The sequence below is a fragment of the Drosophila santomea genome, chromosome 3L, assembly GCF_016746245.2.
Source record: "Drosophila santomea strain STO CAGO 1482 chromosome 3L, Prin_Dsan_1.1, whole genome shotgun sequence".
In the NCBI taxonomy this organism is placed as follows: domain Eukaryota; kingdom Metazoa; phylum Arthropoda; class Insecta; order Diptera; family Drosophilidae; genus Drosophila; species Drosophila santomea.
The window spans coordinates 8,899,191-8,924,974 of record NC_053018.2 but is presented as its reverse complement, the minus strand read 5'-3'; the positions used below and the strand labels follow the sequence as shown (position 1 = coordinate 8,924,974).

The 25,784-nt window shown below is 45.2% G+C and overlaps 10 protein-coding genes and 1 long non-coding RNA gene across 19 annotated transcripts; 6 read left to right on the top strand and 5 right to left on the bottom strand.

The window, feature by feature from the left end:
* Positions 1–12: 12 nt before the first annotated feature.
* On the bottom strand, positions 13–1,099 carry LOC120450263 (NADH dehydrogenase [ubiquinone] iron-sulfur protein 3, mitochondrial). The gene is made up of 3 exons (XM_039633154.2): positions 941–1,099; positions 806–880; positions 13–747 (listed from the first exon to the last, which is right to left on the bottom strand). The coding sequence occupies exons 1-3, from the start codon at positions 1,002–1,004 to the stop codon at positions 89–91; spliced, it is 798 nt and encodes a 265-aa protein (XP_039489088.1). The 5' UTR covers positions 1,005–1,099; the 3' UTR covers positions 13–88.
* A 226-nt stretch (positions 1,100–1,325) lies between these two features.
* On the top strand, positions 1,326–3,395 carry LOC120450262 (modifier of mdg4). Its single transcript, XM_039633153.2, has 2 exons — positions 1,326–1,476; positions 1,548–3,395. The coding sequence occupies exons 1-2, from the start codon at positions 1,474–1,476 to the stop codon at positions 3,099–3,101; spliced, it is 1,557 nt and encodes a 518-aa protein (XP_039489087.1). The 5' UTR covers positions 1,326–1,473; the 3' UTR covers positions 3,102–3,395.
* Positions 3,396–3,512: 117 nt separating this feature from the next.
* On the top strand, positions 3,513–5,256 carry LOC120450075 (protein-cysteine N-palmitoyltransferase Rasp). Its single transcript, XM_039632861.1, has one exon. It carries the CDS (start codon positions 3,566–3,568, stop codon positions 5,066–5,068), a length of 1,503 nt encoding a protein of 500 aa, XP_039488795.1. The 5' UTR covers positions 3,513–3,565; the 3' UTR covers positions 5,069–5,256.
* On the bottom strand, positions 5,237–6,483 carry LOC120450080. The gene has a single exon (XM_039632872.2). The coding sequence runs from the start codon at positions 6,441–6,443 to the stop codon at positions 5,253–5,255; it is 1,191 nt and encodes a 396-aa protein (XP_039488806.1). The 5' UTR covers positions 6,444–6,483; the 3' UTR covers positions 5,237–5,252.
* Positions 6,484–6,513: 30 nt separating this feature from the next.
* On the top strand, positions 6,514–10,560 carry LOC120450081 (LITAF domain-containing protein). 2 transcript variants are annotated; one of them, XR_005616247.1, is made up of 4 exons: positions 6,547–6,641; positions 9,419–9,742; positions 9,810–9,973; positions 10,030–10,560. XR_005616247.1 is itself a non-coding variant. In XM_039632874.1 (3 exons), exons 2-3 carry the CDS (start codon positions 9,456–9,458, stop codon positions 9,913–9,915), a joined length of 393 nt encoding a protein of 130 aa, XP_039488808.1. In that variant the 5' UTR covers positions 6,514–6,608; positions 9,419–9,455; the 3' UTR covers positions 9,916–10,560. The 2 variants fall into 2 exon arrangements, 1 of the variants encoding a protein (XP_039488808.1); XM_039632874.1 differs by having other exon boundaries at positions 6,514–6,608; positions 9,810–10,560.
* Positions 10,561–11,274: 714 nt separating this feature from the next.
* Positions 11,275–14,974, bottom strand: LOC120450077 (WD repeat domain phosphoinositide-interacting protein 2). Of its 7 annotated transcripts, none has more exons than XM_039632866.2 (6): positions 14,719–14,974; positions 14,360–14,457; positions 13,329–14,096; positions 12,527–12,685; positions 12,019–12,146; positions 11,275–11,937 (listed from the first exon to the last, which is right to left on the bottom strand). In XM_039632866.2, exons 2-6 carry the CDS (start codon positions 14,428–14,430, stop codon positions 11,720–11,722), a joined length of 1,344 nt encoding a protein of 447 aa, XP_039488800.1. In that variant the 5' UTR covers positions 14,431–14,457; positions 14,719–14,974; the 3' UTR covers positions 11,275–11,719. The 7 variants fall into 7 exon arrangements, with proteins under 7 accessions (XP_039488800.1, XP_043862119.1, XP_039488801.1 ...); XM_044006184.1 differs by having other exon boundaries at positions 14,360–14,459; positions 14,745–14,974; XM_039632867.2 differs by having other exon boundaries at positions 12,527–12,670; positions 14,744–14,972.
* Positions 14,975–15,263: 289 nt separating this feature from the next.
* Positions 15,264–18,532, top strand: LOC120450076 (steroid hormone receptor ERR2). 2 transcript variants are annotated; one of them, XM_039632863.2, is made up of 3 exons: positions 15,264–15,746; positions 16,828–17,386; positions 17,443–18,532. In XM_039632863.2, the coding sequence occupies exons 2-3, from the start codon at positions 16,841–16,843 to the stop codon at positions 18,352–18,354; spliced, it is 1,458 nt and encodes a 485-aa protein (XP_039488797.1). In that variant the 5' UTR covers positions 15,264–15,746; positions 16,828–16,840; the 3' UTR covers positions 18,355–18,532. The 2 variants fall into 2 exon arrangements, with proteins under 2 accessions (XP_039488797.1, XP_039488796.1); XM_039632862.2 differs by lacking the exon at positions 15,264–15,746 and adding an exon at positions 16,263–16,364.
* Positions 18,497–20,993, bottom strand: LOC120450079 (UDP-glucuronic acid decarboxylase 1). The gene is made up of 3 exons (XM_039632871.2): positions 20,218–20,993; positions 19,980–20,161; positions 18,497–19,698 (listed from the first exon to the last, which is right to left on the bottom strand). The coding sequence occupies exons 1-3, from the start codon at positions 20,858–20,860 to the stop codon at positions 19,198–19,200; spliced, it is 1,326 nt and encodes a 441-aa protein (XP_039488805.1). The 5' UTR covers positions 20,861–20,993; the 3' UTR covers positions 18,497–19,197.
* A 205-nt stretch (positions 20,994–21,198) lies between these two features.
* On the top strand, positions 21,199–23,165 carry LOC120448704 (probable G-protein coupled receptor Mth-like 7). Its single transcript, XM_039630864.2, is given in 4 exon segments — positions 21,199–22,091; positions 22,192–22,368; positions 22,430–22,904; positions 22,970–23,165. Coding segments are annotated over 4 exon segments (1,527 nt in total). The 5' UTR covers positions 21,199–21,412.
* On the bottom strand, positions 21,936–23,262 carry LOC120448705. Its single transcript, XR_005616128.1, has 3 exons — positions 23,181–23,262; positions 22,141–23,053; positions 21,936–22,076 (listed from the first exon to the last, which is right to left on the bottom strand). It is a non-coding gene; the product is annotated as an uncharacterized LOC120448705 (long non-coding RNA).
* A 116-nt stretch (positions 23,263–23,378) lies between these two features.
* On the top strand, positions 23,379–25,692 carry LOC120449347 (glycylpeptide N-tetradecanoyltransferase). The gene is made up of 2 exons (XM_039631758.2): positions 23,379–23,693; positions 24,186–25,692. Exons 1-2 carry the CDS (start codon positions 23,489–23,491, stop codon positions 25,397–25,399), a joined length of 1,419 nt encoding a protein of 472 aa, XP_039487692.1. The 5' UTR covers positions 23,379–23,488; the 3' UTR covers positions 25,400–25,692.
* Positions 25,693–25,784: the final 92 nt, after the last annotated feature.

The following is a 25,784-nucleotide window of genomic DNA, read 5'->3' as shown; positions in this document are numbered from 1 at the left end:
CTAAGTCGAGTGTTTCTTTTACGTTTTACACATCTCACAGTGATCTCGTTTTATTGATCTAATTACCATTTAACAAACCGACTTCGGATTACTTCTTGACTGGCGCCTGTGGCGGAACGACCTCGGCGGGGGGATTAGCGTTGCGGAAGTTGGGGAACTGTTCCCAAGGCGCCGACAAGTCAAACTTCCTGAACTCCTGGGCCAACTCCAAGGGCTCACAGACGACGCGCTTCTTCTCATCATCGTAGCGCAGCTCCACGTACCCGGACAGCGGGAAGTCGCGGCGCTGGGGATGTCCCTCAAATCCGTAATCGGTCAGGATGCGGCGCAAGTCGGGATGGTTGGCAAAGAACACACCGTACATGTCCCAGATCTCACGCTCGTACCAGTTGGCCGCCTTGTGAACCTCGCAGGCGGAGTCCAGTGGAGTCAGCTCATCGGTGTAGGTCTTGACGCGGACGCGCGAGTTATAGCGCAGCGAGAGTAGATTGTAGACCACCTCAAATCGGTTCTTGCGACAGGGCACATCCACACCAGCAATGTCGACCAGGTTGGTGAACTGCGCCTGATGGTGATCCTTAAGGAACTGCAGCACGGGCACCACACCCTCTGGGGCAATAAGCACCTCCAACTCATCGCCGGCGGTCAGCTGCACCTTCTGCACGTACTTGGGCAGGCACTCGGCCACATAGCGCCCGAAATCGGAGAGATGCGAGCGAGCAACTGCATCCGGCTGGCGGACAGTGGCTGTGGGTGGAATGCCTTACATGTAATGGGCACTGCGATAAAGTCGACTATTACCTACGCTTATCTGCCTTCTTAGGCTCCACAGGCGCTGTGCTGGCCATCCGGAGAGCAGCCGATCCTGCAGCGGGCACCACTGAATATTTGAGGGTTTTAATATATCAGTTGAAGCTCTGGAGGCGGAATGAATACCCACCATGTTTGGCCGACAGAGCGGCGACTGCGGCCCGGGCACCCAGATTCCTGATTAAGGCCGCCATTCTACAAATTGTTCAATACAAATTCAACAATTTGCTCCGCTTTTAACAATTTATGTAATGCTAAAATGTCAATATAGTTGTTGGAGCTCTAGGGTTGTCAGTGCTCCCAAATTAATCGTATTCGACAACCCTCGTTTGGTATTTTAACAATTGGGGGATAACATAAATATCGCACATACATAATTTTATTTTATCATTTCATTATTCTTAAATTTCACAATAACTCATTTCTAAGATACTTTGTTGACTGTCTTATCAAAAAGAAATATATTTTACTTCTTGATTTGTTGATTAAAAATACCAACGCGTTGCTTGACGTACAGCACATGGAAAACATAACGAAAATACCGAGATCTTCGGCACACTCGACTACCCTGGCTGAAAACTCTGGCATCGCGTTGCGTTTGGAATTGCGAGAATTGAAATTGAAAACTTCTTGGAAATCAATTGGAAATCAAAACACAACAAGATGGTAAGTGAAACGCGTCCTGACAAGGCCCCGGGATAATTGAAATTGTAATCTACATTCGGCACCCTTTGCAGAATCACCTAAAGTGGATGGGCCACTCGTCCACGATAATGGACATTCAACGCTCGCTGCGTAATGATAATCAGCACTGCGAGGTGGTTCTGGCCTCCAGGGACGGGGTTCGAGTGCGCGCCCATCTCTTCGTGCTTAGCACCTGCAGCGAACTGATGCGCAACCTCCTGGTCGACGTTCCGCGCGGCCAGGAGGCAACTATTATGTTGCCCGACATCCGCGGTGATTTGCTGGAGTGCATGCTGTCCTTCATCTACATGGGCGAGACGAGCCTGCCCTCCGCGTCGCTCTCCGAGTTCCTGGAGGCCATTAACCTGCTGGGCATCAAGTCTGCCATCAGTTTCGAGTGCAATCCATCGGCTAGTCCACCCAGCGTCGATTTAGATAACAATTCGTTAGCCGTTGAGTCGGCCAAGTCCATAACTGGCCTTCAGATCGCTGAGGCGGAGCTGTTGGACGACGAGGAGGAGCCACAACCGACGGTGTCTGTGCCAGCCACTGTCCTCGCGGGGTCACAGCATCAGCCCGGCCACTCCAGCCGATCCTTGGAGTACCTGGATGTCTACGAGCCGCCGAAGATCACCTACTCCATAGAGCACATGGACGGAAATTCCAGCGGCAATCAGTTTATACTCACCGAGAACACGGGCACTTTTACTATAACACAGTCAGCTTCGAGTTTATCAAAAATTGAAGCTGATGAAACGGCAACCAGTGGCGCTGAAGTGGACCTCGGAGACGATGACGTGGATGCGGACATTGCTGAGGATTCTGAGGAGCACGAGTCACAAATGATCGAGGAAGAGTTCGTACCAACCGATCCTCTTATGGAACTTGAAGCGGGTACTGAAATGGACGACGATGACGATGTGCACGACCATCTTGTGGACGATGAAATAGACGAAAAGCCTCGAAAGTTGGGCGGGGGAAAGTCTCGAATCCGCCGCTCCATAAGTGCGAAGCCTGTCAAACGATTGCCCGATTGTAAGCCAACGCGACTCCAACAGTTTGTGGCGCTCAAACGGGAGGTAAAAGACGATATCAACGACGCTTTGGATCTGGCGGCTGACGCGGTTATTATCGAGGGCTTAAGCTTACAAAAGGCCGCAGACCGATTTGACATCTCCAAGACAGTCCTGTGGCGCCGCGTCCGCACTAATCCCGCCTACATGCGAAATAACCGGGAACGACCATCGCTGCTAGAGGCCTACGAACGCCTGAAGAATGGAGACTCTTTGAAGAGTATCAGCACGGAGTTGCAAATCCCCATGTCTACATTGCACCGGCACAAGGTTCGTCTGTCCGCCCAGGGACGCTTGCCCAACTTCGTGTCCTGTCGAAAGCGAGACACCACGCCCAAGGATGAGCTGCGCGACAAATTGGCCAAGGCGGTGCATGCGTGCCTACATGAGGGAATGTCGCAAAACCACGCGGCCAATCTGTTCGAGATCCCTAAGAGCACACTATGGAGACACCTGCAGCGACGCTCGACGAGCCAGAACAGAAAGGTTAAGAAGGAATTGAAGGTCGAGTACGGAGAAGATATGCTAAACTAGAAATAAGCCTTGGGAGTTCTGGTGTTAGAGACGTTCAGCTGGAATCAATAAGTTACCATTAAGAAGCCATAAGCATAGCGTTTAACTGCGTGTTGTCCCATCAATGTACATCAACCTTGTCCTAGCTCCTGATAAAACCAAAACTGAATCCGGAAGAGCAGAGAGAGATGCTATACCAGAGGTAGTTCTTTAGACTTAGCTCTATATGTAGATACCATGATCTATTTTAAGTACAGCTGCTCTTTTATTGTTCACTTCATCGTCATTGGTTAATTAAATACAACCAAACATCAACAAAAACTAATTTTAATGGGTACAATTTGGAGCGACATGAGAGAAATCTTATTCAAATGCAGGTACTCTTCTTCAGCAAGGGTATAAAAATATCGATATTTTTGCTGATTCTTCACATCCCTAGCGCAATCTTTTCCCAGGAATGAAGAGTCCAAGTCGGTGGTCTAGTGATGTCCAGGCTACCAGACCGAACTCTGCTCACCCGCTGCGAGATTTTCGTCTACTTCGGCGTTTATATTGCGTACATAGTGGTGGGCTTGTACAAGATCTATGGACTCCGGGATCATATAGCCAATGAGGCAAAGTTCCAGTTTCCGGACGGCTGGAGATTCTATCCTTTATCGCAGCGGCGTCGGGATGACAGCAACGACGAGTTGGAAAACTTTGGAGACTTTATCGCCAGCTTTTGGCCCTTCTACTTGCTACATGCGTGCGTCCAAGGATTCATACGCTGGAAATGCCCCCGCCTTCAGTGTCTGGGATTCATCGGCGTTTGTGCCTTGGCTCTTAGTGTGAACCTGGACTGGTCATCGATGGTACTACTAGTCACATTGATAGCCAGCTACTACCTCGTTTCCCTGCTCTCACTGAAATATCTCGTGTGGCTCTTGTCCGCCGGCTGGATACTGTGCATCAATGTGATGCAAAAGAATGCCTGGTGGACAGATCGCGTCGGTTACACGGAATATGTCCTGGTGATTGTCACCATGTCCTGGAGTGTGCTTCGCGGCTGCAGTTATTCGCTGTCCAAGATGGGAGCTAAACAGGAGGATCTTAGGAGATACAGCCTAATTCAGTATTTGGGCTACGCCATGTACTTTCCCTGTCTGACCTATGGGCCGATTATCAGCTACCAGAGGTTTGCAGCACGACGGGAGGATGAAGTTCAGAACTGGCTGGGATTTTTCGGAGGAGTCCTGCGCAGCGCCATATGGTGGTTGGTAATGCAGTGCGCCCTCCACTATTTCTATATACATTACATGTCGCGGGATGTGCGCATGGTGGAGATGATGGACTCGGTCTTTTGGCAGCACTCCGCCGGCTACTTAATGGGCCAGTTCTTTTTCCTATACTACGTGGTTACATACGGCTTGGGAATAGCTTTTGCTCTGCAGGATGGCATCCCAGCGCCCAATAGACCTCGCTGCATAGGACGCATCCACTTCTACTCGGACATGTGGAAGTACTTCGATGAGGGCCTCTACGAATTCCTTTTTCATCACATTTACGCAGAGCTGTGTGGAAAGCGATCATCGGCAGCGGCCAAGTTCAGCGCCACCGCCTTGACCTTTGCGTTTGTGTTCGTCTGGCATGGATGCTACACATACGTGCTTATCTGGAGCATTCTGAACTTCCTCTGCCTGGCTGCAGAGAAGGTGTTTAAGACGTTTACCTCGATGCCGGAGTACCAGCGATGGACACAGCGTCATCTGGGAGCCGTGGGTGCTCAGCGGTTGTACGCCATGCTGGGCACCCAGCTCTTTATTCCGGCCGCCTTCTCGAATGTCTACTTTATCGGAGGACAAGAGATTGGTGACTTCCTGATGCGCGGCGCCTACCTCAGTGGAGTGGGCAACTACTTGGCCCTGTGCTTTTGTAGCTATTGTTTTTTCCAAAGCTCTGAATTGCTCCTGACCAAGTCGGTTGGTCGCTCCAAGACAAAAACTTATTGACCTCGCCAAAAGGCTGTCTAGACTTACGTTAAAACCGACTACTTATGAACAAACTTGTATTATAACATGGCTTTAGAATTGTATTGTGTTTTTACAAAGCAATTGTTTACTTAATTTTCTCGTCCACAAAAAATAAAATAATATTCATGGAATATATAATAGAGCAGCGCTCTATCTGATCCTTTTAACCGCCGCCTTCGCCTGTATCCTTCCAGTCCAGCCACCTGGTTTGCGTACATGTGGACTGAAAGTTGTCGGGGAAGAGTTCATCCATTATTTCGTCGCAGGTCTGCGTGTGCTGCGTGTTGTACAGACCATCTGGCCAGTGGGTTTGGGTTTGGATGTGGGACAGTCCCAGTTCCTCGAACAAATCGTCGCAGGTCTGGGTGTACATGTGGGCGGAGGTTTGCAAGTCAAACATAGGTTCAGTTCCTGGATACGCGTGGAAATCGTTTTCGACCGGAACTGGCTCCTGTTCCTCTGGGAAAGCATCGGTCATCGTTCCTATGTCGCCTCTGGTGTCAGGTGTTTGAGTTTCTATATCGCGCAACAAGGGCGCCAGCACTTCGTTCCTGATTTCATTCAGATCCTCCTCTGTTTGTGTTTCCATATCCAGCTTCTGGGATGACATCTCTAGCGCATAGGGCACATCCATAATGGGCAGGAAACAAAGAATATGTTCCTCTGGAGCCGGCACATCGGTGGCTAGTTCAAGAGTTGAATGGATATTGGCTTCACGATTGGGTAATTCAGCAGATAGTTCTGTAACCTCAGCCAAGCTGGATGACAAATTGTTTATATACCCCTCTGCAGGAGGTAAATCAATGCCAGCTTTCAAACTGTAGGAGGCGAAGGAATCTGTAGGAACTGGAGTTGGCTCCGGATTCAGCTTCCTCCATGTGGCCAGCGAAGGAATGGGAACCTTGCCGGATTCATGCTGCACCAAGTGGTTCTTGCGCCGCATGTGAGTCCTCAGGCCAGCCTTGCTGTTGTAGGTCAGTTCACACACTGGACACTTGTGTTCTGAGCACTGATGCTTCTTAAGATGGTGTTGCAGCAGGAATTTCTCGCCGCACTCCAGGCACTTGTGGTTCTTGTCTAGGTGGCTCTTCTGGTAGTGCTGTCGCAGCAGCCGTAAGCTGGTAAAGCTGCGGGCTCCCTTGGTAGCCACATGGTAGATGCACTTATCCACGGGGCAATGGAATGCAGTGATTGCTCCGATATGCGAGGGTGGAAGCACTTCCTGGTGCCTCTGGCGCAGGTGCAGTTGATAGTGACTGAGGTTGCCAAAGATAAGGCTGGGACATTTCTCGCATCTGTGCTCCCGCACGGGCATTAACTCGCGAATATCCGGCGTGTGTTTTTCACAGTGCATTTTGATTACACTTCTGTTGTTTTTAAATGGTATGCAATCGATGCAAGATTAATCGAAATCTATCGATTGCCTCACTTCGGTATTTCTGGACAATACTTGTAACGGTCACTCTGCCACGAGAAATTTATTATTATAACGTATCCGCTCTCGGTTGCAAAATACGAGGTAACGATCGCTTTCGAAAGAATATTTGTGCAGGTGCGACAAGCTAATAATAACAGCCTAATATGGGCAGCAAAGAAAAAACGGGCCCAAACTTATTTAGATAAAATTTAAAATCAGATTAGAGTGGGCCCCTGTGTGTGCACTTATACTTATACCGAAATGTACATATAAGCGTGTGCGTGCGAATAAAAGTACATTAAAATTAAGCGCAAATAAAATCGGTATATTTTCCTGTGGTTATATGTGCTATATGGTGTAAGCTGGCGCATGGCGAAGTGTGATAATATCAAGATATTTAATTACCATCGAATGCAACAAGCAGTTTCAACTGAGCAATCCAATCCAATCCACCCACCCACACCAACACACACACCTGTAAACCCATTGGCATTTGCTTTTGTTTTTGCCACGCCCCCCGCGTCCTTGCCGCCCACAGAAGTGACTATTTTTGGCGCGAGTACGTCATCAGTGGCATCGGAATCGGAATCGGCCGAAAACATCTGGCGGTGCGAAAGATAGTGTGCCGAATTCACATCATCCAAAGCAGCTTCATCATCATCACGATCATTAGTGGACTGGGTTTTAAGTTCGGTTCCGTTCCAAAAAGCGATCTTAAAAGGGCGTCCCCAAGGTCGCCCAAACTCAAATCCAGTTCTATCCACAAAGAGTGCCTATATTCCACTGTAATTGTGCGCAATTTCACCACTATTTACCTACAAAATGTCTTCAATTATTCTATTTTCTATCTTACGTACAATCGTAATTTGGTTTCTGTTGTAATTTTGTTGGATAAATACGCCCCGTGGGCCTAAAGTTCGATTCATGATATTGGCATAGGGCAGAGAAATAAACGAAAACACTGCCTGAAATTAACACAAAGGCTAAAATTAAATACATATTAAGGCGTTTTTTAAATCTCTTCTGATCGCTTCGAGTGGCAGACCTTGTACGCACAGACGTACACAGCTGAATATTCTAATTTATTGCATACTCTTTAAAAAAGAAGCATGATTTTGGTAAAAAGGTTGCTCTCTTTATCGAAAAATATTTTACTTGTTATGATCTGCTGCTTAAAAATTTCCAAAATCGTTTTGCACGACAGGATAAAGAGAAATTATCTTATATCTTTATTTATTTATAAAGCCTTTTTAAGTATGTACATTTTTGTTATTAATCTTATTAACTAGCATCTTAGCTGCATTCCTTATAAAGATTTGATAAGATAATCTGGGAAAACAAGTTAGTCTGCCGACCTATATCAAGCATTTTAACTACCAAAGGGAATTAGTTGATGTCAGCACTAAACTCTGTGAGTTAAAGATTGCCTATTCCAAAATCGCAAGACTATCGCATTTTTAAAGCGAAGATTTATACGAGCTGAGAAGATAATGAATGTCTGACAGCATGACGTAATCGCTGCGGTTGCACATAGGATGGATTTCTGGGGAGATGGATTTCTAGTGCCTCAAAGTCTCAATTTATTTTCCAATTAATGCCAGCCGCCGCATTCAACTGGTTTCAATGCCTATGGCAAACTCTGAGAATTGAACTGGTAAATGGAGGGTTTAAGTAGAATCTGGACGACAGTGGACGCTAATTGCATTAACGAATTTGCTTCAATCGAGTGTAAACCAAATCGAAGCTGATTTAGCTGAGATCAATGCATGCATATCGCCCACATACGTCATCGTACTCGTATATCTCATGTATCTGTGCATATTTCCGCCAAGTGCAGCTGGTTTTAGCCGATCGTTGGCGTTCTGGCCAAGACCAAGACATCTGGTTATCTGGCTTGGCCATATCTACTTCCGCCTGGCCTGCAGCTATGTGCTTCAGATATCTATGTATATCTGTGTGCAACAGCTCCCTGAACGAATGGTGAAAGTTGGCGCAGTTTGGATTTGGATGAGGGGCAGGTCATTATACTCCAGTTCCAAAAGTTGAGCGCCTGTCGTCTGAGCGTCAGACATGTAAAAACAATTGCTCAATTGCTTTGGCAGTTGTCGTCATACGAATACAATTGCCATATCTTATACGAGTTTCTACCGAAAACTCCGATTGTTGCTCCCAGTTTTGCATGTGTACAACTTACAATCCCTTGATGGAATTTCAATTGGTAATTGCCTTGTGACCGCCAGCAGATTCTTTAGTTCTGTTGCTACACGGAAAACAAATATTTCCACGGTATTTAAACTATTTTTTCTTTGTTTTAACCAAATCAGTTGGTTTAGTAGGTGTATAGCTTGATTCTGCATAGGGTATATACAACATGTAGAGCATGTTTTGCGATCTCTCTATGCGGATTTGCTCTCCAATAGAATCGAATGCGTGCCAAATGAGCGAAAGTGACTCATGGCGCCGTGGATGGGGTTGAGATGCTGACCATTGGGCTCTGTGCTATTTTCAGCGTCTATTTTCTTAATCAAAGCTGTTCTGGTTGTTTACCTTTCTGAATGTGTAACTTTCAGTTTTATTTTGCACATATTATCACCAATCCGTTAAAAACTGGATTTGATCCCTACACCAAATGTATTTTGATTATATAACATATACAAACTTCTCGTCATATCTACGAACATATACGTCTTGAATTTTGAATGTGGATAAACAAAAAGAAAACCCCATTTTCTGATTGGGCAAATAGCTTTTTAAGTATTTTAAGTCGCGGTACTCCCAATGGACTTGGTGCTGATAAAAACAAAACGACAGAAAGAGTACGAAATTTGATTAAAAAGTAAAATGAAAGTTCAAATTGTAGACATTTTTGTTTTGATTAAACATTAAATTTGCTTAATTGCTTTTCCTTACAGATTCTTAACCGCCAAGTGCATTTACTAGCCTAGCAATATGAGTAAACCCGGCAGTGCTCCTCCGCAGTTCACCTATGTGCCGCCCCCTTCGGCCCCGCCCTCTTACCAGGAGGCGGTGGGCGGGGTGAAGCCCGTGGGTCCATATACGCCCGTGGTAGCGCCCGCAACCACGGCAAATACCACGATTGTGACGACGGTTGTGCCCATTAGTCGCACCTCGACGCACATGATCTGTCCATCGTGCCACGCCGAGATCGAGACGACCACGCGCACCGAGCCCGGAATGATTGCCTACTTGTCCGGATTTTTGATTGCCCTGTTCGGGTAAGTTTTGACTGACTTTCTGCTTTTCCCAAAGACAAAGGAGTTAATGCGCTTTTTCCATTCTAAGGTGCTGGCTGGGATGCTGCCTAATACCTTGCTGCATCGACGACTGCATGGATGTCCATCACTCGTGCCCCAACTGCCGTGCATATTTGGGGCGATACCGTCGATAGAATCGATCGATTGAATGAGCAGGTCCAGCGGTTCCGTGGTGTAGATTGATTACTTTAAGCAAGCGTTTTTGCCTTTATTTATTTAATTGTAGTAATGTCATTTGGATTCCACAGCGAAGGCAGATGGAAAGAGCCAAGGCTTCCCTTAATCTAACGCTAACTCGCTAAATTGCTCCGCCGTTTTATATTTTGGTTCGCCCAATCCATAATTGTTACGTGTATGTTTCTGCCACGCTAAAGATAGTAATACGTATACATTAAAATATCCAGCGCTTCGCGGACAGGACAGCCACTACAGAAACTTAAATAATAAATCCGTCTTTCTACGTACCCACATATGTACTATCCTGATTACGAGCACAAAAGTCGCTTGCGTGTCCATTTTGAGCAACAGGCCCTTAAATATTTGCACAAATTGTAAATCTGTTGAGGCCCATCTTATGTTTTTTGCACATTGTTTGATGAATAAATGGCTTAGAATGTAGTCCCAAAGACAAAATACAACATATTTTTGTAACAAATTGTAAATGTCTTGAGCAAAAGTGCATATTGTATACTGTGAAAGTTAATCTCCCTAATAATTAATCACGAGATCTATATAATTGATTCTTCATTTTTAAATAAACTGGAAAATGTCACCAAAGATTGGATCAAGTGGATTGTTTATAATGCTAATACCTAAAATAATTGGACAGGAGTAGATGAAGTGAAATATTTATTTTGGAATTCACCTCCAAATAACGAAAAACAAATAAATAAGAAACGGCCCTTTTGTTCCAAATTCCACCGTTCCTCTATCGCCGCTAATATGACGCACATCCAGTAGTGTACCATTTCCCCTGCTTCAGTGTTGAAAAACACAGAATTTCAAGTTCATTTACCACTTAAACATTTCGAAAACTTTGTTTGTACAAAGCAGAAAAAAGGTAATAATATTATAATATACTTTTTTGAGCGGAAAATGCACCCACAAACAAATTTTAATTCAAATAATTTATTGAATACAATAAAGTAGCGTATGAGTTTCGTTTGTAAACTGTTTTCATTTTAAATATTATGTTCTAAAATATTTGATTTGTACAAAATATATTCTATTCATATATGCCGAAAATTGTTCCTCCTTTGCACACTCCGATTTTTCGAATTTTTATTTCACTCTTCTTGTCGCTTGCTGAATGTTTAATTTTAAATTGAAGATTTTATATATGTAGGTGTGGTGCATGTGCTTAATCCGAGATATTTCGATATGATTAAACAATATCTAGGCGAGAACTTTACATACAAATCGAGTTCGGTGGATTGTCAAGGGATGAGGGCGCGAGGACTGGTGAAATAAAAGTATATGCGGGGAAATAAAACTAATTTGCAAAGGCCGTTTATTTAATATAAAAAGCTGGCAACTCAAATATCAAAGCGAATCTGTAAATCCGTTTAAATGATTAATTAACAACTAACTTAGAAGTGTATGACAAAAGCATTTCACATTCCAATGGCAGCGCCAGGAACGGGGGCTTAGAACTAAAAAAATGTTTTGGGTAGGGAGAGGCCGTACAAAGGAATATTGGCTGGTATAAAACGAGGAAGAATCATCGCTGACAATAGTAAGAGCTAAATTAAGTCTATGACCTATTTATTTACTTAAATACGCTTGACGCCATAGAGCCACCGTCGTTAAATCATCATCGCCGCCGTCGCCAGCCGCCAAGCATCATTGCAATCACTTTAGCATCATCGTCCTTTTTACTTTGAGGAGTGAGTTTTGTTTACCATCTCTGCATCTCTCGTTTTTGATCATTGTCCTTGTCTAAGCTGAGGAGGGTCCCACAGGATCGTCACCCTTCACGGCCGACGCATATGAGCCACTTGGTTTGTCGCCACCACCGGAAACAGAAACAGCCGATTTGCCATCACTGCCATTTCCACCAGTGCCTGATCCGACTGCACCAGCGCTGCTCGGCGGAATTCCAGCTGCTCCGCCAATGCTCACGCCACTGTTCAGGCCTAGAGTTTGAGGTGAATCAACTAGAGAATTTGTTTCGATTGTGGGTTTGGTTGGGATGTGTGTAAGTGTGAAGTGTGTGCGAGAAGCGAACAGTTAAGCACCTTTGATATCCATGGCATAGTGATCCTCCAGCCGCAGGTCGTGCCTCTTAATCAGCTGACACTCTGCGCCCTCGACGGTGGGAATGGAGTACACGTACAAGTACCCATCCTGCGAGGCGATCAGCAGTCTGCAAAAGCAACAGAATAAAGGTTTATATAGCACTTCATATTAAAGCGAGGATAATCAATTTCCAGTTCAATTTGCATTTCACTTACAATTTAAGTTTTCTTTTAGATTTTAGTACATTTCAACAGGATACAAAAGCGCCTTTTGTTGAACACATAAGCGATCCCAAAAAAGATAAAGTAGGTAGAATAAATGCTTTTGCCGACTGCTATTCGCAGAACAAGGGCATTGGTTTGTAAAAGTCACAAACCCTACCTACAGTTATAACTTATAAGCTTGAATAGAATTGAAATTTTTGGAATTCTTCACAGCTAGGTAGAATTTTATGACAGTTTTTCTTTGCAAATTGAACTGAAGACAGAACGGCGATCCGAGACTCACCTCAGCTGCTTTTGTATCGTCGTAATGGCGCACATCCTGCGCACTCCCGCCTCCGGCAAAGTGACCGAGGCGAAGGCGCGGCCTTGGCTAAACACGTCGGTCACCTGCGTGGGCAGGTAACTGGTGACCGTTTTGCTCAAGAATCTAAAAAACGAGTAACTTGCATGAGAGAGTAGATTTGGTGAGTGGTTGAGTTGTGGTTGTTGTTGTTGAGGTGGTTGGTTGGTACGTGTTTGGTGGATTCGCAAAATGAAAGAAAAGAAAAATAGATAAATGTCAAGTGCCACACGAGAAATAGGAGAAAAATCAAAAATTCATAAGTCCTACGCAAAAAGATACTTTGATCTAGGCCCGTTTTCAAAGTCGCTGGTTAAAATTATGGCGGATTTACTGTATTGGTATTGCTTGACTTTACTATTTAGTTTTGGAGACAAAGCTCTTTGTGTAAAGCGTTTTCTTTTAAATAAGTAAAAAATGAGGGGACTAGTTTACATATGAATGGTGTGGTCAATGAAAATAATAGTTGAAATGGATTTAAAACGATTGCATACCAAATGGGAAAAAAGAGTATTTGAATTAAACAAATGTGACATTCAATATACACAATAACTCGACGAAAGCCATAGATGATAGCGGATGGGTTTGGTTTCAGACATAGGAGTCGGGAGGTAAAAGTGATTATGTACAGAACACCCACACCATAATAGTTGACCAGTAGCCTTAACTGCACCGAGCAGAAAGTACAACAATCTACAAGAGCTACACAACAGAAGTTGGTTTATCCGAATCCAACACCGCTTACCCCATCCAGTCGTCGCTCGACTGTTTTCCGCCATGGCCTTCGGCCGTTTCCGTGGCACTGCGATCGAGCCGGAAGATGTGCACCGTCTCAGTGTTGGAGCTGGACACCAGATATTCGGCGCACGTGCTAAACGACAGCGAAACGATGGACACACAGCGCTTTAGTCCCCGTCGCAGTTCAAACAGCCGACTGCCATCCTGGGAGCTAAATACTCGGATCACCGTGCCGCGCTCACTGGCCGTGGCTATCTCTGTGCCCGAGGGACTAAAGGCCAAAGCCGCCAGAGGTGTGTCGTGTGCGGGAATCATGGTCTTAGCGTGCAAGTTGATGGCATCAAAGATTTGTACCTCTCCAGCAGTAACGCTACCCGGATAGGCCAGATAGCAGTGCTCTGAGGATGAGGAAAGGGCGCAAAGACCCTGCGGATTGCACGGTGTATCGCGTATGGTGTGCACCACCTTCATATCCTGGATGTTGTGGATGTACAATGACTCCTCCAGGCACACAATCAATCGCTCGCGATTGAGCTTCACCGCCAGTATTGTGTTTGCATACGAGTAGTTGCAGATCTCGCTCTGCTTCTTAAAGTGGCACACCTTGAGCTTGCGCGGAGCTCGTTGGGAAACTATAGCCACTAGGGAGCTCTCGAACAGACGCTCGATGAGGAAGAGCTCGTCGCTCTTCGTGTGGTAGATCTTGTCCAGGGTCGAGTCCACGGAGCCCAGGCTGTACAGGCTGTAGCCTCCACTGGTGGCCACGGCCAGCGAACTGAAAAGGGTGGAAAATGTGAATGGGTATGCCAATAATAGTTCGAGTACAAAAATTTAACTCGCTTTGAAGAAACTATGACTCATTCAGTGGAAAGTTTGTAAACTAGTACAAGTCAATATAAATTATAAACTAACATTGCCTGATGCAGAAAAGTATTATTTGTAGAGATAATTATCTAATCAACATGAACAAAAGTAGAACAAATATCACTGTGCGTTTTCGTTTACCGTTCTCTTTAGCGAGTGTGGCCTGTAACTTACGTTATGTTCTGGTTGAAGTTGACGAACACTTCGCCTGCATCCACATCGGTGCGCCCGAGCAGGCTCATCATGGTTTCTGTGTGGGAGGGGCTGGGGTCCTGCAACAGATTGGGCGTAAATCGTTAGCTATCATGGTTGAAAACTCGGCCAGAATAGTGGCCCGATCTCCCGATTTACCGATGGCGCATTACGGAATGGCGAATGGCGCAAACAAAGCGTGGGCCAAAGTAATAAATATACATATGTTAATAAATACAATAACAAACGCTGCACGAGTGTGTGTACACTTTTTGGGGCTGCTGATAAACACAACAACAACAAACAAAACACACACACACTCGCTTGCGAAATGTACATACGTGACTGGGATTCGTTTATTTGTACCTTTTTTTTTAACGGTTACACCTCTGCCTCGGCCGTATCAATATTCGCAGGACACCGCTGTTAACTTGTGGTTGGCTGCAAGGCGTTTATTTAACTGAATCCACGTAATGTTTAATGATATTTGGATTTCTTGTCGCGCAATTGTTTTTGCTCTGTTTTGCACACACACGCACACACACCAGCTCCCACACAAAGACAAGTTGGACAGCAACAGAGCAGAGCGCACCAGGGAGTGCGAGTCGAAGGCAGAGTTGCATCGGCCAGTGCTGGAAAGGGCTGAGCCTGTGCCTTAGCTGGTTACACTGAGGAAATCATTCACTCCCGTTTAAAATTAGCATATACCATAGACCTACAAAATAAAGACACTAAACGGCATATCCGTAGTGTGACTAATGTTGGAACTCGAAATAACAATAGAAATTATTTTAAAGATATCAGATAGTGGCACGCTTATTAGTTCTTAAAAGAGAACCACCGAGTCGTAAGCACGAACCAGCATCGTCTGCATCCCTGGCTAGGTGTTCAGTGCTTTCCAGCCCTGGTCAGGTCTGGTTCACCAAAAAAGAAAATAAAATTACATTTTAGTCTTTCCAATATGCAAATATCTGCGCGCAAACCAGCGAGAATCGAATGCACACACTAAAGAACCCCAGCATAATGTGACTTGTGTTCGCGCAAAGAGACGTTTCGTGCCTTGCCCGAGTGCCAAAACAAAATCCAAATCCAGACGCACAAAATCGATGCAGATGCTGTCTGCATCGCTCGCACATTCTCATAGAAAGTGCAACTGAATTTGAATAATTGAATAAAAGCCGTGTAAATGACCAATGAATAAACAATAAAGTCTCGAACATCGAAAAATGCAGACAAACGATAATCGAAGCAATAACAAGGTGCTCAAATCAGACCAAAACAAGTACATGCAAACGGTCGAGGAGGCCGATTTGTATTGACGTTGTTAAAGTGAAGCTGATTACACAAAAGATCCTCAGAACGATTTTATGTAAGTATGTAAACAGAGGCGGACAGGCCCACCTTGGGCCCCAATCACAATCTCCTGGCTTCGGCTTCCCTTGGGCTGATAAGAGCTGAGTGCTTAGCGCTGCTTATCTTTCATCTGCAACCTGGCTGATGTCGCCCGCCGTCTTCTTACTACACCACTACTGCCCCCCATTGTCTTTGCCAGCGCGCGTTTTATACCCTTTCAAGGGGTCGTCCGTCTGCAGTACCCCACTAGTGGTTGGAATTGTACGATATGTAGGGATATATGACCATTTGATCCTGCCCTGAAAGATGATGTGCACATATGCCACCATAGACTAAATATAGACTCGTGTTCAGTGACTAGCTGATAATGCGGTCAAAGTGCTGTCATTCCAATTGGCTGCCAATGAGAAGGGTATTTAAGCTTCGCTCTCACCACTGTCCCTTTCCGATTTTAATTTACTTTGCTTCTGCCTAATCAATGTCAGCACTGTGCGTCGTGATTTGTAGTACCTTTAGCTGGAAGGTACTCCACGCACAGTACTCTTATCGCACTCCGGGTGCTCGGTTTGGTTCTACGCTCATTTCTGTCCCGTACTTTTCCACGACCACCGATGAAGTTCTACGCGGAAGAAGGGTACGCTACACATACATATGTGGATCGGGGATTGCAGTCAATTGCAATGGGCGGACCTCAGTTTTTGGTTTTTGCGCGGCTTAATTACAATTACATTTTGCATTCATTAAGAATTCCGTGACTAGATTTCGTGCGACTAGCCAGCACTGTGGGCTCCACTTGGAATGCTCATTCATAAGTTCAGATAACAATGATGGCATGCCAAAGTACTTATTTTTAGAGGCAATACTTACCACTGTGCAGTGCGTTCTTTTTGACATTAAACTAAAGCGATCTTTATCGCGGTGATTTTGCAAAATTGAACTTTTTTCCCACATTTCAACTCTTTACTTCTTCAGCCTCCATCGCTTTCTACTGAATTAAAGGTTTTCTTCAACTTCCAAACCTTCATCTATATAAAAAACGGTTTAACATGAATGTATCAATTCATTTATCTTATTCGCAACTTTTTTTCCTCTCTCAGCCAAGGCCCGAATATGTCCGACGGCGTCAGCATCTTGCACATCAAACAGGAGGTGGACACTCCATCGGCGTCCTGCTTCAGTCCCAGCTCCAAGTCAACGGCCACGCAGAGTGGCACAAACGGCCTGAAGTCCTCGCCATCGGTTTCGCCGGAAAGGCAGCTCTGCAGTTCGACGACCTCCCTATCCTGCGATTTGCACAATGTATCCCTTAGCAATGATGGCGATAGTCTAAAGGGAAGTGGTACAAGTGGAGGCAATGGCGGAGGAGGAGGTGGTGGTACGAGTGCGGGAAATGCAAGCAACGCGAGTGCCGGAACAGGATCGGGATCTGTCAGGGATGAGCTTCGTCGATTGTGTTTGGTTTGTGGCGATGTGGCCAGTGGCTTTCACTATGGTGTGGCGAGCTGCGAGGCTTGCAAAGCGTTCTTTAAACGCACCATCCAAGGCAACATCGAATACACGTGTCCGGCGAACAACGAGTGCGAGATTAATAAACGGAGACGCAAGGCCTGCCAAGCGTGCCGATTCCAGAAGTGTCTACTAATGGGCATGCTTAAGGTAATTCCTTAGTCCAGAGTTGAAGTTCCTAAGAGCTAATGGCTTTGCCTTTTCAGGAGGGTGTGCGGTTGGATCGAGTTCGTGGAGGACGGCAAAAGTACAGGAGGAACCCTGTTTCAAACTCTTATCAGACTATGCAGCTGCTCTACCAGTCCAACACCACCTCGTTGTGCGATGTCAAGATCCTGGAGGTGCTCAACTCCTACGAGCCGGATGCTTTAAGCGTCCAAACGCCGTCGCCGCAAGTGCATACGACTAGCATTGCTAATGATGAGGCCTCGTCCTCCTCGGGCAGCATAAAGCTAGAGTCCAGCGTTGGAGTCACGCCCAATGGGACTTGCATTTTCCAGAACAACAATAACAATGATCCCAATGAGATACTAAGCGTCCTAAGTGATATTTACGATAAGGAACTAGTCAGCGTTATTGGATGGGCCAAGCAGATACCTGGATTTATAGATCTGCCTCTTAACGACCAGATGAAGCTGCTCCAGGTGTCGTGGGCAGAGATCCTAACTCTCCAACTGACCTTCCGGTCCCTGCCGTTCAATGGCAAGCTATGCTTCGCCACGGATGTCTGGATGGATGAGCATTTGGCCAAGGAGTGCGGTTACACGGAGTTCTACTACCACTGCGTCCAGATTGCACAGCGCATGGAGAGAATATCGCCACGGAGGGAGGAGTACTACTTATTAAAGGCGCTCCTGCTGGCCAACTGCGACATCCTGCTGGATGATCAGAGTTCCCTGCGCGCATTTCGGGATACGATTCTCAATTCTCTAAACGATGTAGTCTACTTGCTGCGTCACTCGTCAGCTGTGTCACATCAGCAACAATTGCTGCTCCTGCTACCTTCGCTGCGGCAGGCGGATGATATCCTGCGAAGATTTTGGCGGGGAATCGCACGCGATGAAGTCATTACCATGAAGAAACTGTTCCTCGAGATGCTCGAGCCGCTGGCCAGGTGAAAAGGATTATGCGGGCGCCCAATCTAGTTGATCTAGCTGATAAGCACAGGTGCAAATATAGTCGTAGGTTGGATGTATACTTGAGTAGATTAAGCGTAGGATAAGCCATGTATATAGATAGTAAAATACTTGTCGGGTAAGATTAGTTCGCAGAGAAAAATATCTTTTTAATGATCTACCAACTACAGCAACTGGAAAATCCTACTTATGTCTAGAATCGGGGACTGCTTACACTGGTTAAAGGCGCAGATAGGTGTTATGTGTCTAATGTTTTGAGTCACAGTTCTTCAATAGTTTGTTCAATTCTCACAATTCTTAAACGTGGGAATTTGTAGGCTCTTGTTAAATACGAAAGTGGTTATAATACAATGAATTATACTGTTTCTTAGTGTCACGTAACCCTTTCTGTTTCTATGTGGTACATTTGTGGTCAGAAAAATAGCACTTTACGTCTTTAAACCATACAAATTTCGTAACTGATGTTTCCATACTCCCTAACCTTCTATATTTGTTTGGGCTTTCCCCGTAAAATCCTGCTTAGCTCAAGAATAAGTTGTGAATTGATGTGTTAAATGTGTTTGTAACATATTTGGATTTTCTATTAACTAAACAGTTTCAAATTAGATTACCAAAATTTAGTGCTATACCGTTGATCGCATTTGTATTCCCCTTATCCCAGTTCCCTACATAGGTTGATATTTCGCAAAACTTCAAAAAAATGAACCATGATAAAAGGTATACCGTGGTCCTAAGAGCTTACAATTAGTGCTAACGATGGTCATATTTACATTTGCAGACTAGAGACGTTCCATCATCACCAATAAGAGCTAGACCCACTTAATGCTACGGTGTATGTGTATCAAAGTACTTGTTGGAGCTTTCCTGAAAGCGATCGCTACGCGCCAATTCGTTGCGGAAGTAGGAGATGGTCCGCTGGAGTCCAGTTTCTAGGGGAACCTTTGGCTCCCAGTGGAGGAACTGCCGGGCACGAGTTATGTCAGGTTTTCTGCGCTGCGGATCATCCTCCATGGCCTTCGATTGTTTTATCACACTTGGCCCGCCGACCAGTTGCTTTATGATTTCGGCAAATTCGCCGATTGTCTGCTCCACGGGATTACCCAAATTCACCGGCTGTGTGTAGTTGGATGCCATTAGGGCTATCATTCCATCCACCAGATCGGAAACATACTGAAATGAGCGCGTTTGTTTGCCATTCCCATATACGGTAATGGTTTCATTCCTCAGCGCCTGGAGTATAAAGTTTGAGACTACTCGTCCATCGTTCATGTGCATCCTGGGTCCATATGTGTTGAAGATACGCGCCACTCGCACTTGCACCTTTTCCTGCCGATACAGATACAATTAGAGAGCAATCAGTTTGAGTGCCATATTGCTGGCAAAGATCGAAAAATGTGATCAGTGTTCGCGCTTGATATCTCGAGATAGCCATTCGAGCGGAACATCAATTAGTGGCATTCCAATTGATTTAAATTAATGCTCAACTAGCCATCGAAACAGGAAAGTTTTGCCACATATCTGGATGCCAACTAGTTATTCTTTTTTTTTTTTAATCTGACTTAGGAATGGTATTTATTCATATATATATATATATATAAGGGTATTACCTGTTTAGAATACGCATAGCTCAGCGTCTCCGACACACGCTTTCCCTCGTCGTAACAGGCCCTTGGCCCAATAGGGTTTACATGGCCCCAGTACGTTTCCGGCTGCGGATGTACCGTGGGATCGCCGTACACTTCCGACGTGCTGGCTATCAGAACCTTGGCCATCACGCGCTTGGCCAAGCCTTTAAAAGATATACACTTTACGTATAGTCCTTGATTAAGTTTATAAAGTATTTACCCAGCACATTGATGGTGCCCATGGTGTTGGTCTTGATGGTCTTCACCGGATTGTACATGTAGTGCGGGGGCGAGGCAGGCGAAGCCAAGTGATAGATCTCATCGATCTCGATGAAAAGCGGATTCACGATGTCGTGGTGGATGAGCTCGAAGTTCTCGTGGCCCAGCCAGTGTTCGACATTTCGCTTGCGTCCCGTAAAGAAATTGTCCACCACGATGACCTCATGCCCCTGGACCATAAGATCGTCGACCAGGTGGGAGCCCACGAAGCCCGCTCCTCCGGTAATTAATATGCGCTTGCGATTCTTGTAGTTCAGGTATTTAACCTTCGGATACTTGCGCGGAGTACTGCTCTGAAGGCTATGAATTTGCTCCTCTAATCTGGCCAAATGCTCCCTTGTGCGCTGCAATTCGGCCTTTTGCTCTCGGATAAGAGAGCTCTGCTCCTCGTAGGCCATCTGAAGGCTCCTTTGCAGTGGACTCTCCGTGGGCGGAAACTTGGCCTGCACCTCCTCGCCGCCAGGAACGGAAACGGGCGGCTTGCCGCTTGGGGAATGGCTGGCCATTCGGTACAGGTAGACCAGGAGCAGAAGGACCAGCGAGATGGCTGCTACGATCTTCAGGCGCTTCTTGGTGGCGGTCATCGTCGTTTGTGGATTGTGTGTTGCGGGGTTTCAGTGCTTATCAGCAACTGATATCGCCACATTGCATTCTCGTTCGGCTTTGGAAACTATATAAACAATACAATTGCGTTATCAGGAGGTGTCAGAGTGACCAGGTGGCTCGAGCTGAATCCCTAAATATAATAAAAGCCTAACGCCAGGGAAAAGCTCCCGCCTTAATTTAAAATTTACTACAAATGCAACGACTACAGAACATTTCGAGTTTGGATTACTTAATAATTCAATTTATTTTTATCTTGATGTAAAATATGTATTCAAGTGAACTTCATGGTTTTTTTGAGTATATAACATATTCGAACTGCGGTCATATCCTTAATTGGCAAGTTCATTTTATGAGTAAATTTCTTTGTAACGATAAACAAGGGAATTTTGGCGGGTCAGCAGGGAATACTGTTTGATGAATGTGATTGTTTGCCCAAGCCCCAGTAAGGCTATTTAATTCGCCAACCAAGAACATCGATCAACAGTCGAGCAAAATTCGTAGTTGCAAATGTTGTAGGACTTAAACTCAACATGCGACTTCCTTCAGAGATTTTCTGTACAGTTCTGCTTTTCATTTTTGCGAGGAACTCAAAGGCAGATATTCCAGACTGCAACTACTTCGACACGGTCGATATTTCAAACGTTGAAAGACAAAACGATTCGTATTTATACGATAACATCCCAATTCCTGCCAGCCTCACTGGAGACTACGACTACAAGATGTTTGACCGACTAAGGATGCCGGCTGAAAAGCATTTAAGGGCCTGCGTTTGCAAACTGCGGCCTTGCATTCGAATCTGCTGCCCAATCAAGTACACTTTGGCCAACGGAAAGTGCGTTGATGGTCTCCAGGAGGAGCTCGCCCGGTTAAAGTCCTATATATACCTGACATCAGCCACGAACCTTTCGACGAAGACACGAGTACCATTAACCGAGATGGCTATTATCAGAGATCAGTTCTTAGCTTGTGATGAAATGGTGCAGCTCAAGGATGAGTTTGCCTACGTAGAGGTTTGTCATCCAGTACTTTAATAACTGGGCCTAACAGTTTGGTTTTAGAATGGAACGCTTTTAATCCCCGATGGCCAGTTGTCCATTGAAAAGCAATACTACTGCCTGTATCCGTATCAGTTTAATTCGGACTTTCCAAACTCCATGTGGATAGTGAAGCACAGCTGCATAACTTACATGTATCCTGGATATAAAGAGAGTAATGAAATTTATTATTATTTATGACGATTATAGGCCGTCGAAAATACCTTTTTTGGTTTGCCAATCTGCTGTTACATTATTGATATTTTCTGTTGCAGTCATAACAATATCAATGATATGCTTTATTCTGACAATCGCCGTATATCTATACATCAAGGATCTGCGCAATGTGACTGGCAAGTGCATTATAAGCTGCATGGTCTCTAGGTTAACCCAGTATTTGATCATTATACTAATTAATATGAAGGTATTGAACAGTGTCTGCTCTCCAGCTGGTTAGTTAATGAATTCGTCTACTGGGTAAAAGATATCCCTGGTAATATATACGTCTCGCAGGTTACAGCTTGCACTTCTTGTGGAGAGCTTCCAATCTCTGGCTCTCCGTCATCAGCTACCAATTATGGAAACTCTTGACGTCGCTCAATCGAACCGAACCTACTTATAGGTTCCAGCTGTACAACGCCTTCGTCTGGACTACAGCCGCCGTCATGACAGGAAGTATTTATATGGTTAATCGGATGTGGGAAAACGATCTCAATAAGTGGAACTGGTTGCCTTTGGTCGGTTTTATTAAGTGCGGTGTCAAATGTAAGCTTTCAATCGTTACCAAGGTATTGCTTTACTATATTGAACCAGTTTCGAGCACATTCTCCTGGATCTACGTATCTGGGCCGTCGCTGATCCTAAGCACTTTCAATATCGTCATGTTCACCCTGACAGCCATTTACATACGAAAAGTAAAGGGGGAAATAAAGAGGTTCGCACATGAGGAGGAGGGAAGGATGGGCTGCATCCACATCGACAGCGAGACGTGAGTCATGCGTGATAAGTTTGGACCTTGGTAACCTAGTTATCCTCGCCGTTTTATCAACACAGCTACATGCAGTTTCTTCGACTTTCCGTCGTGGGCCTGACTTGGATCGTAGATGTCATTCCGTTTTCTGCGAGGTTCGAGTTCGTCTGGAAACAGATCATTATGATAACCGACTATTATCACTACGCGTTTGGAATAGTAATTTTCACTCTGCTTGTGCTGAAGCGCAGTACATTAACTTTACTGATTAAGTCTTAAGTGTTTTGGCAATACCCTCGTAAACTCTATAATTTTAATACATTTTTGGAAAAAAAAACTTATTTCAACTCAAGTATACGTATTAATTGCCTTGACAAAAATATATTGTTTAAAAAGCAACGTAGTTCAAACTGCCAATCTGTTATCGCTACAAGCTCTTCATTTCGCGAGCCTTTGGTCACACTGATGCTCGAGCAAGTTTCGATTCGCTGAAAAACATCGATAGGTATCGCCAAAAACAATCAGCTGCTCCGCTTGTAGTTTTGCGATTTCATTGCAATTTTAATTTGCTAAACTATTCAAAGAGAAATACGTTGGAAAACATGCCGAACGAAAAAGCAGAGGACCAATCAGGTCAAGAGCTGAAGCAGAAGGCCAAAGAGGTGGCCGTCGCATCGGAGGCAATGCTCGAGAAGGTTGTTGCCGGCTTAAAGATCCAGGACACGGCATCGACGAATACAGCCGGAAACGAGGATGCGGAGCAGACTGATGGTGCCAAGAATGAGGCTTCAGTGTCCGCGGATGCAAGTAAGTTTTCGATATGCCAGTGAAAACCCAGTTGAAGGCTCCTCCTTCGGCTGAAAAAATGAGGTTAGGTTTTGTCGCGAACTACAGTCCAGCTTCTCTAAATCGAACTTGCAAATGCTTTATGTGTCTATGTGGACTCAACTCTTTCTAAATTCCAAGTCCGTTTTGTGTGCAATTTTAAAGATAACAACAATCTAAAAAATTAGCAACTCATGAATAACCATAAATATGAATATGTATACTTGGATAAGGTAGCTCTATATTACAATATTACAAAATATATGACATAAATATTTCTACTTCGTTGATTTCATTGACTGATGCTTGATTAAAATACCAAATTTGGCATCTCGCTGTCAATTCTTAAGCATTCGAAACTAGCTCACTGCCAGATTGCCTTAATCTTTTTTTGAGACAAATTTGTCATTTTAACAGTGTTATGCTGCTAGCTAATTTATGCTGCCAATTACATCGACAATTTGTTTCTTTTAGGCAAACAGGCCTTGCTACAAGCCGTTTCCGATGCGATGGCCAGCACCCGCCAGATGGCCAAGAAGTTCGCATTTTGGTCCACACAACCAGTTACCAAGCTGGACGAGCAGGTGACCACTAACGAATGCATTGAACCGAACAAGGAAGTTAGTGAGATTAGAGCGGAGCCTTACACTCTGCCAGGCGGCTTCAAGTGGGTGACACTGGACCTGAACGACGCCAATGATCTCAAGGAGCTGTACACGCTGCTCAACGAGAATTACGTGGAGGACGATGATGCCATGTTCCGGTTCGATTACCAGCCCGAGTTTCTGAAGTGGTCGCTGCAGCCACCTGGCTGGAAACGCGATTGGCATGTGGGCGTTCGTGTTGAGAAGTCCGGCAAACTGGTTGGCTTCATCTCGGCCATTCCCAGCAAGCTCAAGTCGTACGACAAGGTGCTGAAGGTAGTGGACATCAATTTCCTATGCGTCCACAAGAAGTTGCGAAGCAAACGGGTAGCTCCAGTCCTGATTCGAGAGATAACGCGTCGCGTCAATCTGACGGGAATATTCCAGGCGGCCTATACAGCAGGAGTAGTGTTGCCCACGCCGGTAGCCACCTGTCGCTATTGGCATCGATCTCTCAATCCCAAAAAGCTTGTAGACGTGCGCTTCTCGCATCTCGCACGTAACATGACCATGCAGAGGACAATGAAACTGTACAAACTGCCCGATCAGCCAAAGACAAAGGGCTATCGCCGGATCACGGCGAAGGACATGGATAAGGCCCACAAGCTGCTGGAGGACTACCTAAAGCGTTTTCAGCTAAGCCCGGTGTTCAGCAAGGAGGAGTTTCGTCATTGGTTTACGCCCAAGGAAGGTATTATCGACTGCTTCGTGGTAGCCGACGAGAAGGGCAACATCACTGATCTGACCAGCTACTACTGCCTGCCATCGTCTGTGATGCACCATCCGGTGCATAAGACCGTTCGTGCCGCCTATTCGTTCTATAATGTGTCTACAAAGACTCCGTGGCTGGACTTGATGAACGACGCACTGATCTCGGCACGAAATGTCCAGATGGACGTGTACAATGCCCTTGATCTCATGGAGAACAAGAAGTACTTTGCGCCGCTAAAGTTTGGCGCCGGGGATGGAAACCTGCAGTACTATCTTTACAATTGGCGTTGTCCATCAATGCAGCCGGAGGAGATTGCCCTGATACTCATGTAGTCACCTCATTACCTAGGCTCACATTATCGCCCTGCCTTTCACAGCTAACCTCCTCCGCTTTCTTCACCCTACTGGAAGTGTCGTGCGGCTGCTTTGCTTGGCTCCTATTTACGTAGCTATTACCTGTAATCTTCAGTTATTCCAGCGAGGAAAGCCCTTTGCGAGTCATACACCCAAATAGCATCATTGTGAAAATTGCATTTTGCAACGGCCAAGCTTCGATATTTTTTACCACACAAACGAACACAAACTGTATAAAATGCGCAGCAATATCAATAAATATCTAATGTTTATTTGTACCTTGTTTGCCTATAACTGACAAACTATTTTTCGGCTCTTTTCAATATAAAAAGATTTTTAAAATATTGTAATTTTAACAAAAAGA

Excerpts from the sequence above, each read along its gene's own strand:
- LOC120450263 (XM_039633154.2), bottom strand. The coding sequence starts at position 1,004 with ATGGCGGCCTTAATCAGGAATCTGGGTGCCCGGGCCGCAGTCGCCGCT. Across the intron at positions 881-940 it reads CGCTCTGTCGGCCAAACATG|TGGTGCCCGCTGCAGGATCG; the intron begins GTGGGTATTCAT and ends TCAAATATTCAG. Across the intron at positions 748-805 it reads GCCTAAGAAGGCAGATAAGC|CCACTGTCCGCCAGCCGGAT; the intron begins GTAGGTAATAGT and ends TTCCACCCACAG.
- LOC120450075 (XM_039632861.1), top strand. The coding sequence starts at position 3,566 with ATGTCCAGGCTACCAGACCGAACTCTGCTCACCCGCTGCGAGATTTTC.
- LOC120450080 (XM_039632872.2), bottom strand. The coding sequence starts at position 6,443 with ATGCACTGTGAAAAACACACGCCGGATATTCGCGAGTTAATGCCCGTG.
- LOC120450081 (XM_039632874.1), top strand. The coding sequence starts at position 9,456 with ATGAGTAAACCCGGCAGTGCTCCTCCGCAGTTCACCTATGTGCCGCCC. Across the intron at positions 9,743-9,809 it reads TTTTTGATTGCCCTGTTCGG|GTGCTGGCTGGGATGCTGCC; the intron begins GTAAGTTTTGAC and ends TTCCATTCTAAG.
- LOC120450077 (XM_039632866.2), bottom strand. The coding sequence starts at position 14,430 with ATGATGAGCCTGCTCGGGCGCACCGATGTGGATGCAGGCGAAGTGTTC. Across the intron at positions 14,097-14,359 it reads AACTTCAACCAGAACATAAC|TTCGCTGGCCGTGGCCACCA; the intron begins GTAAGTTACAGG and ends CACCCTTTTCAG. Across the intron at positions 11,938-12,018 it reads CTATGCCATGGATATCAAAG|TTGATTCACCTCAAACTCTA; the intron begins GTGCTTAACTGT and ends CAAATTCTCTAG.
- LOC120450076 (XM_039632862.2), top strand. The coding sequence starts at position 16,342 with ATGAAGTTCTACGCGGAAGAAGG. Across the intron at positions 16,365-16,827 it reads AAGTTCTACGCGGAAGAAGG|CCAAGGCCCGAATATGTCCG; the intron begins GTACGCTACACA and ends TTCCTCTCTCAG. Across the intron at positions 17,387-17,442 it reads TACTAATGGGCATGCTTAAG|GAGGGTGTGCGGTTGGATCG; the intron begins GTAATTCCTTAG and ends TTGCCTTTTCAG.
- LOC120450079 (XM_039632871.2), bottom strand. The coding sequence starts at position 20,860 with ATGACCGCCACCAAGAAGCGCCTGAAGATCGTAGCAGCCATCTCGCTG. Across the intron at positions 20,162-20,217 it reads GGGCACCATCAATGTGCTGG|GCTTGGCCAAGCGCGTGATG; the intron begins GTAAATACTTTA and ends TATCTTTTAAAG. Across the intron at positions 19,699-19,979 it reads GCTATGCGTATTCTAAACAG|GAAAAGGTGCAAGTGCGAGT; the intron begins GTAATACCCTTA and ends CTGTATCGGCAG.
- LOC120449347 (XM_039631758.2), top strand. The coding sequence starts at position 23,489 with ATGCCGAACGAAAAAGCAGAGGACCAATCAGGTCAAGAGCTGAAGCAG. Across the intron at positions 23,694-24,185 it reads TTCAGTGTCCGCGGATGCAA|GCAAACAGGCCTTGCTACAA; the intron begins GTAAGTTTTCGA and ends TGTTTCTTTTAG.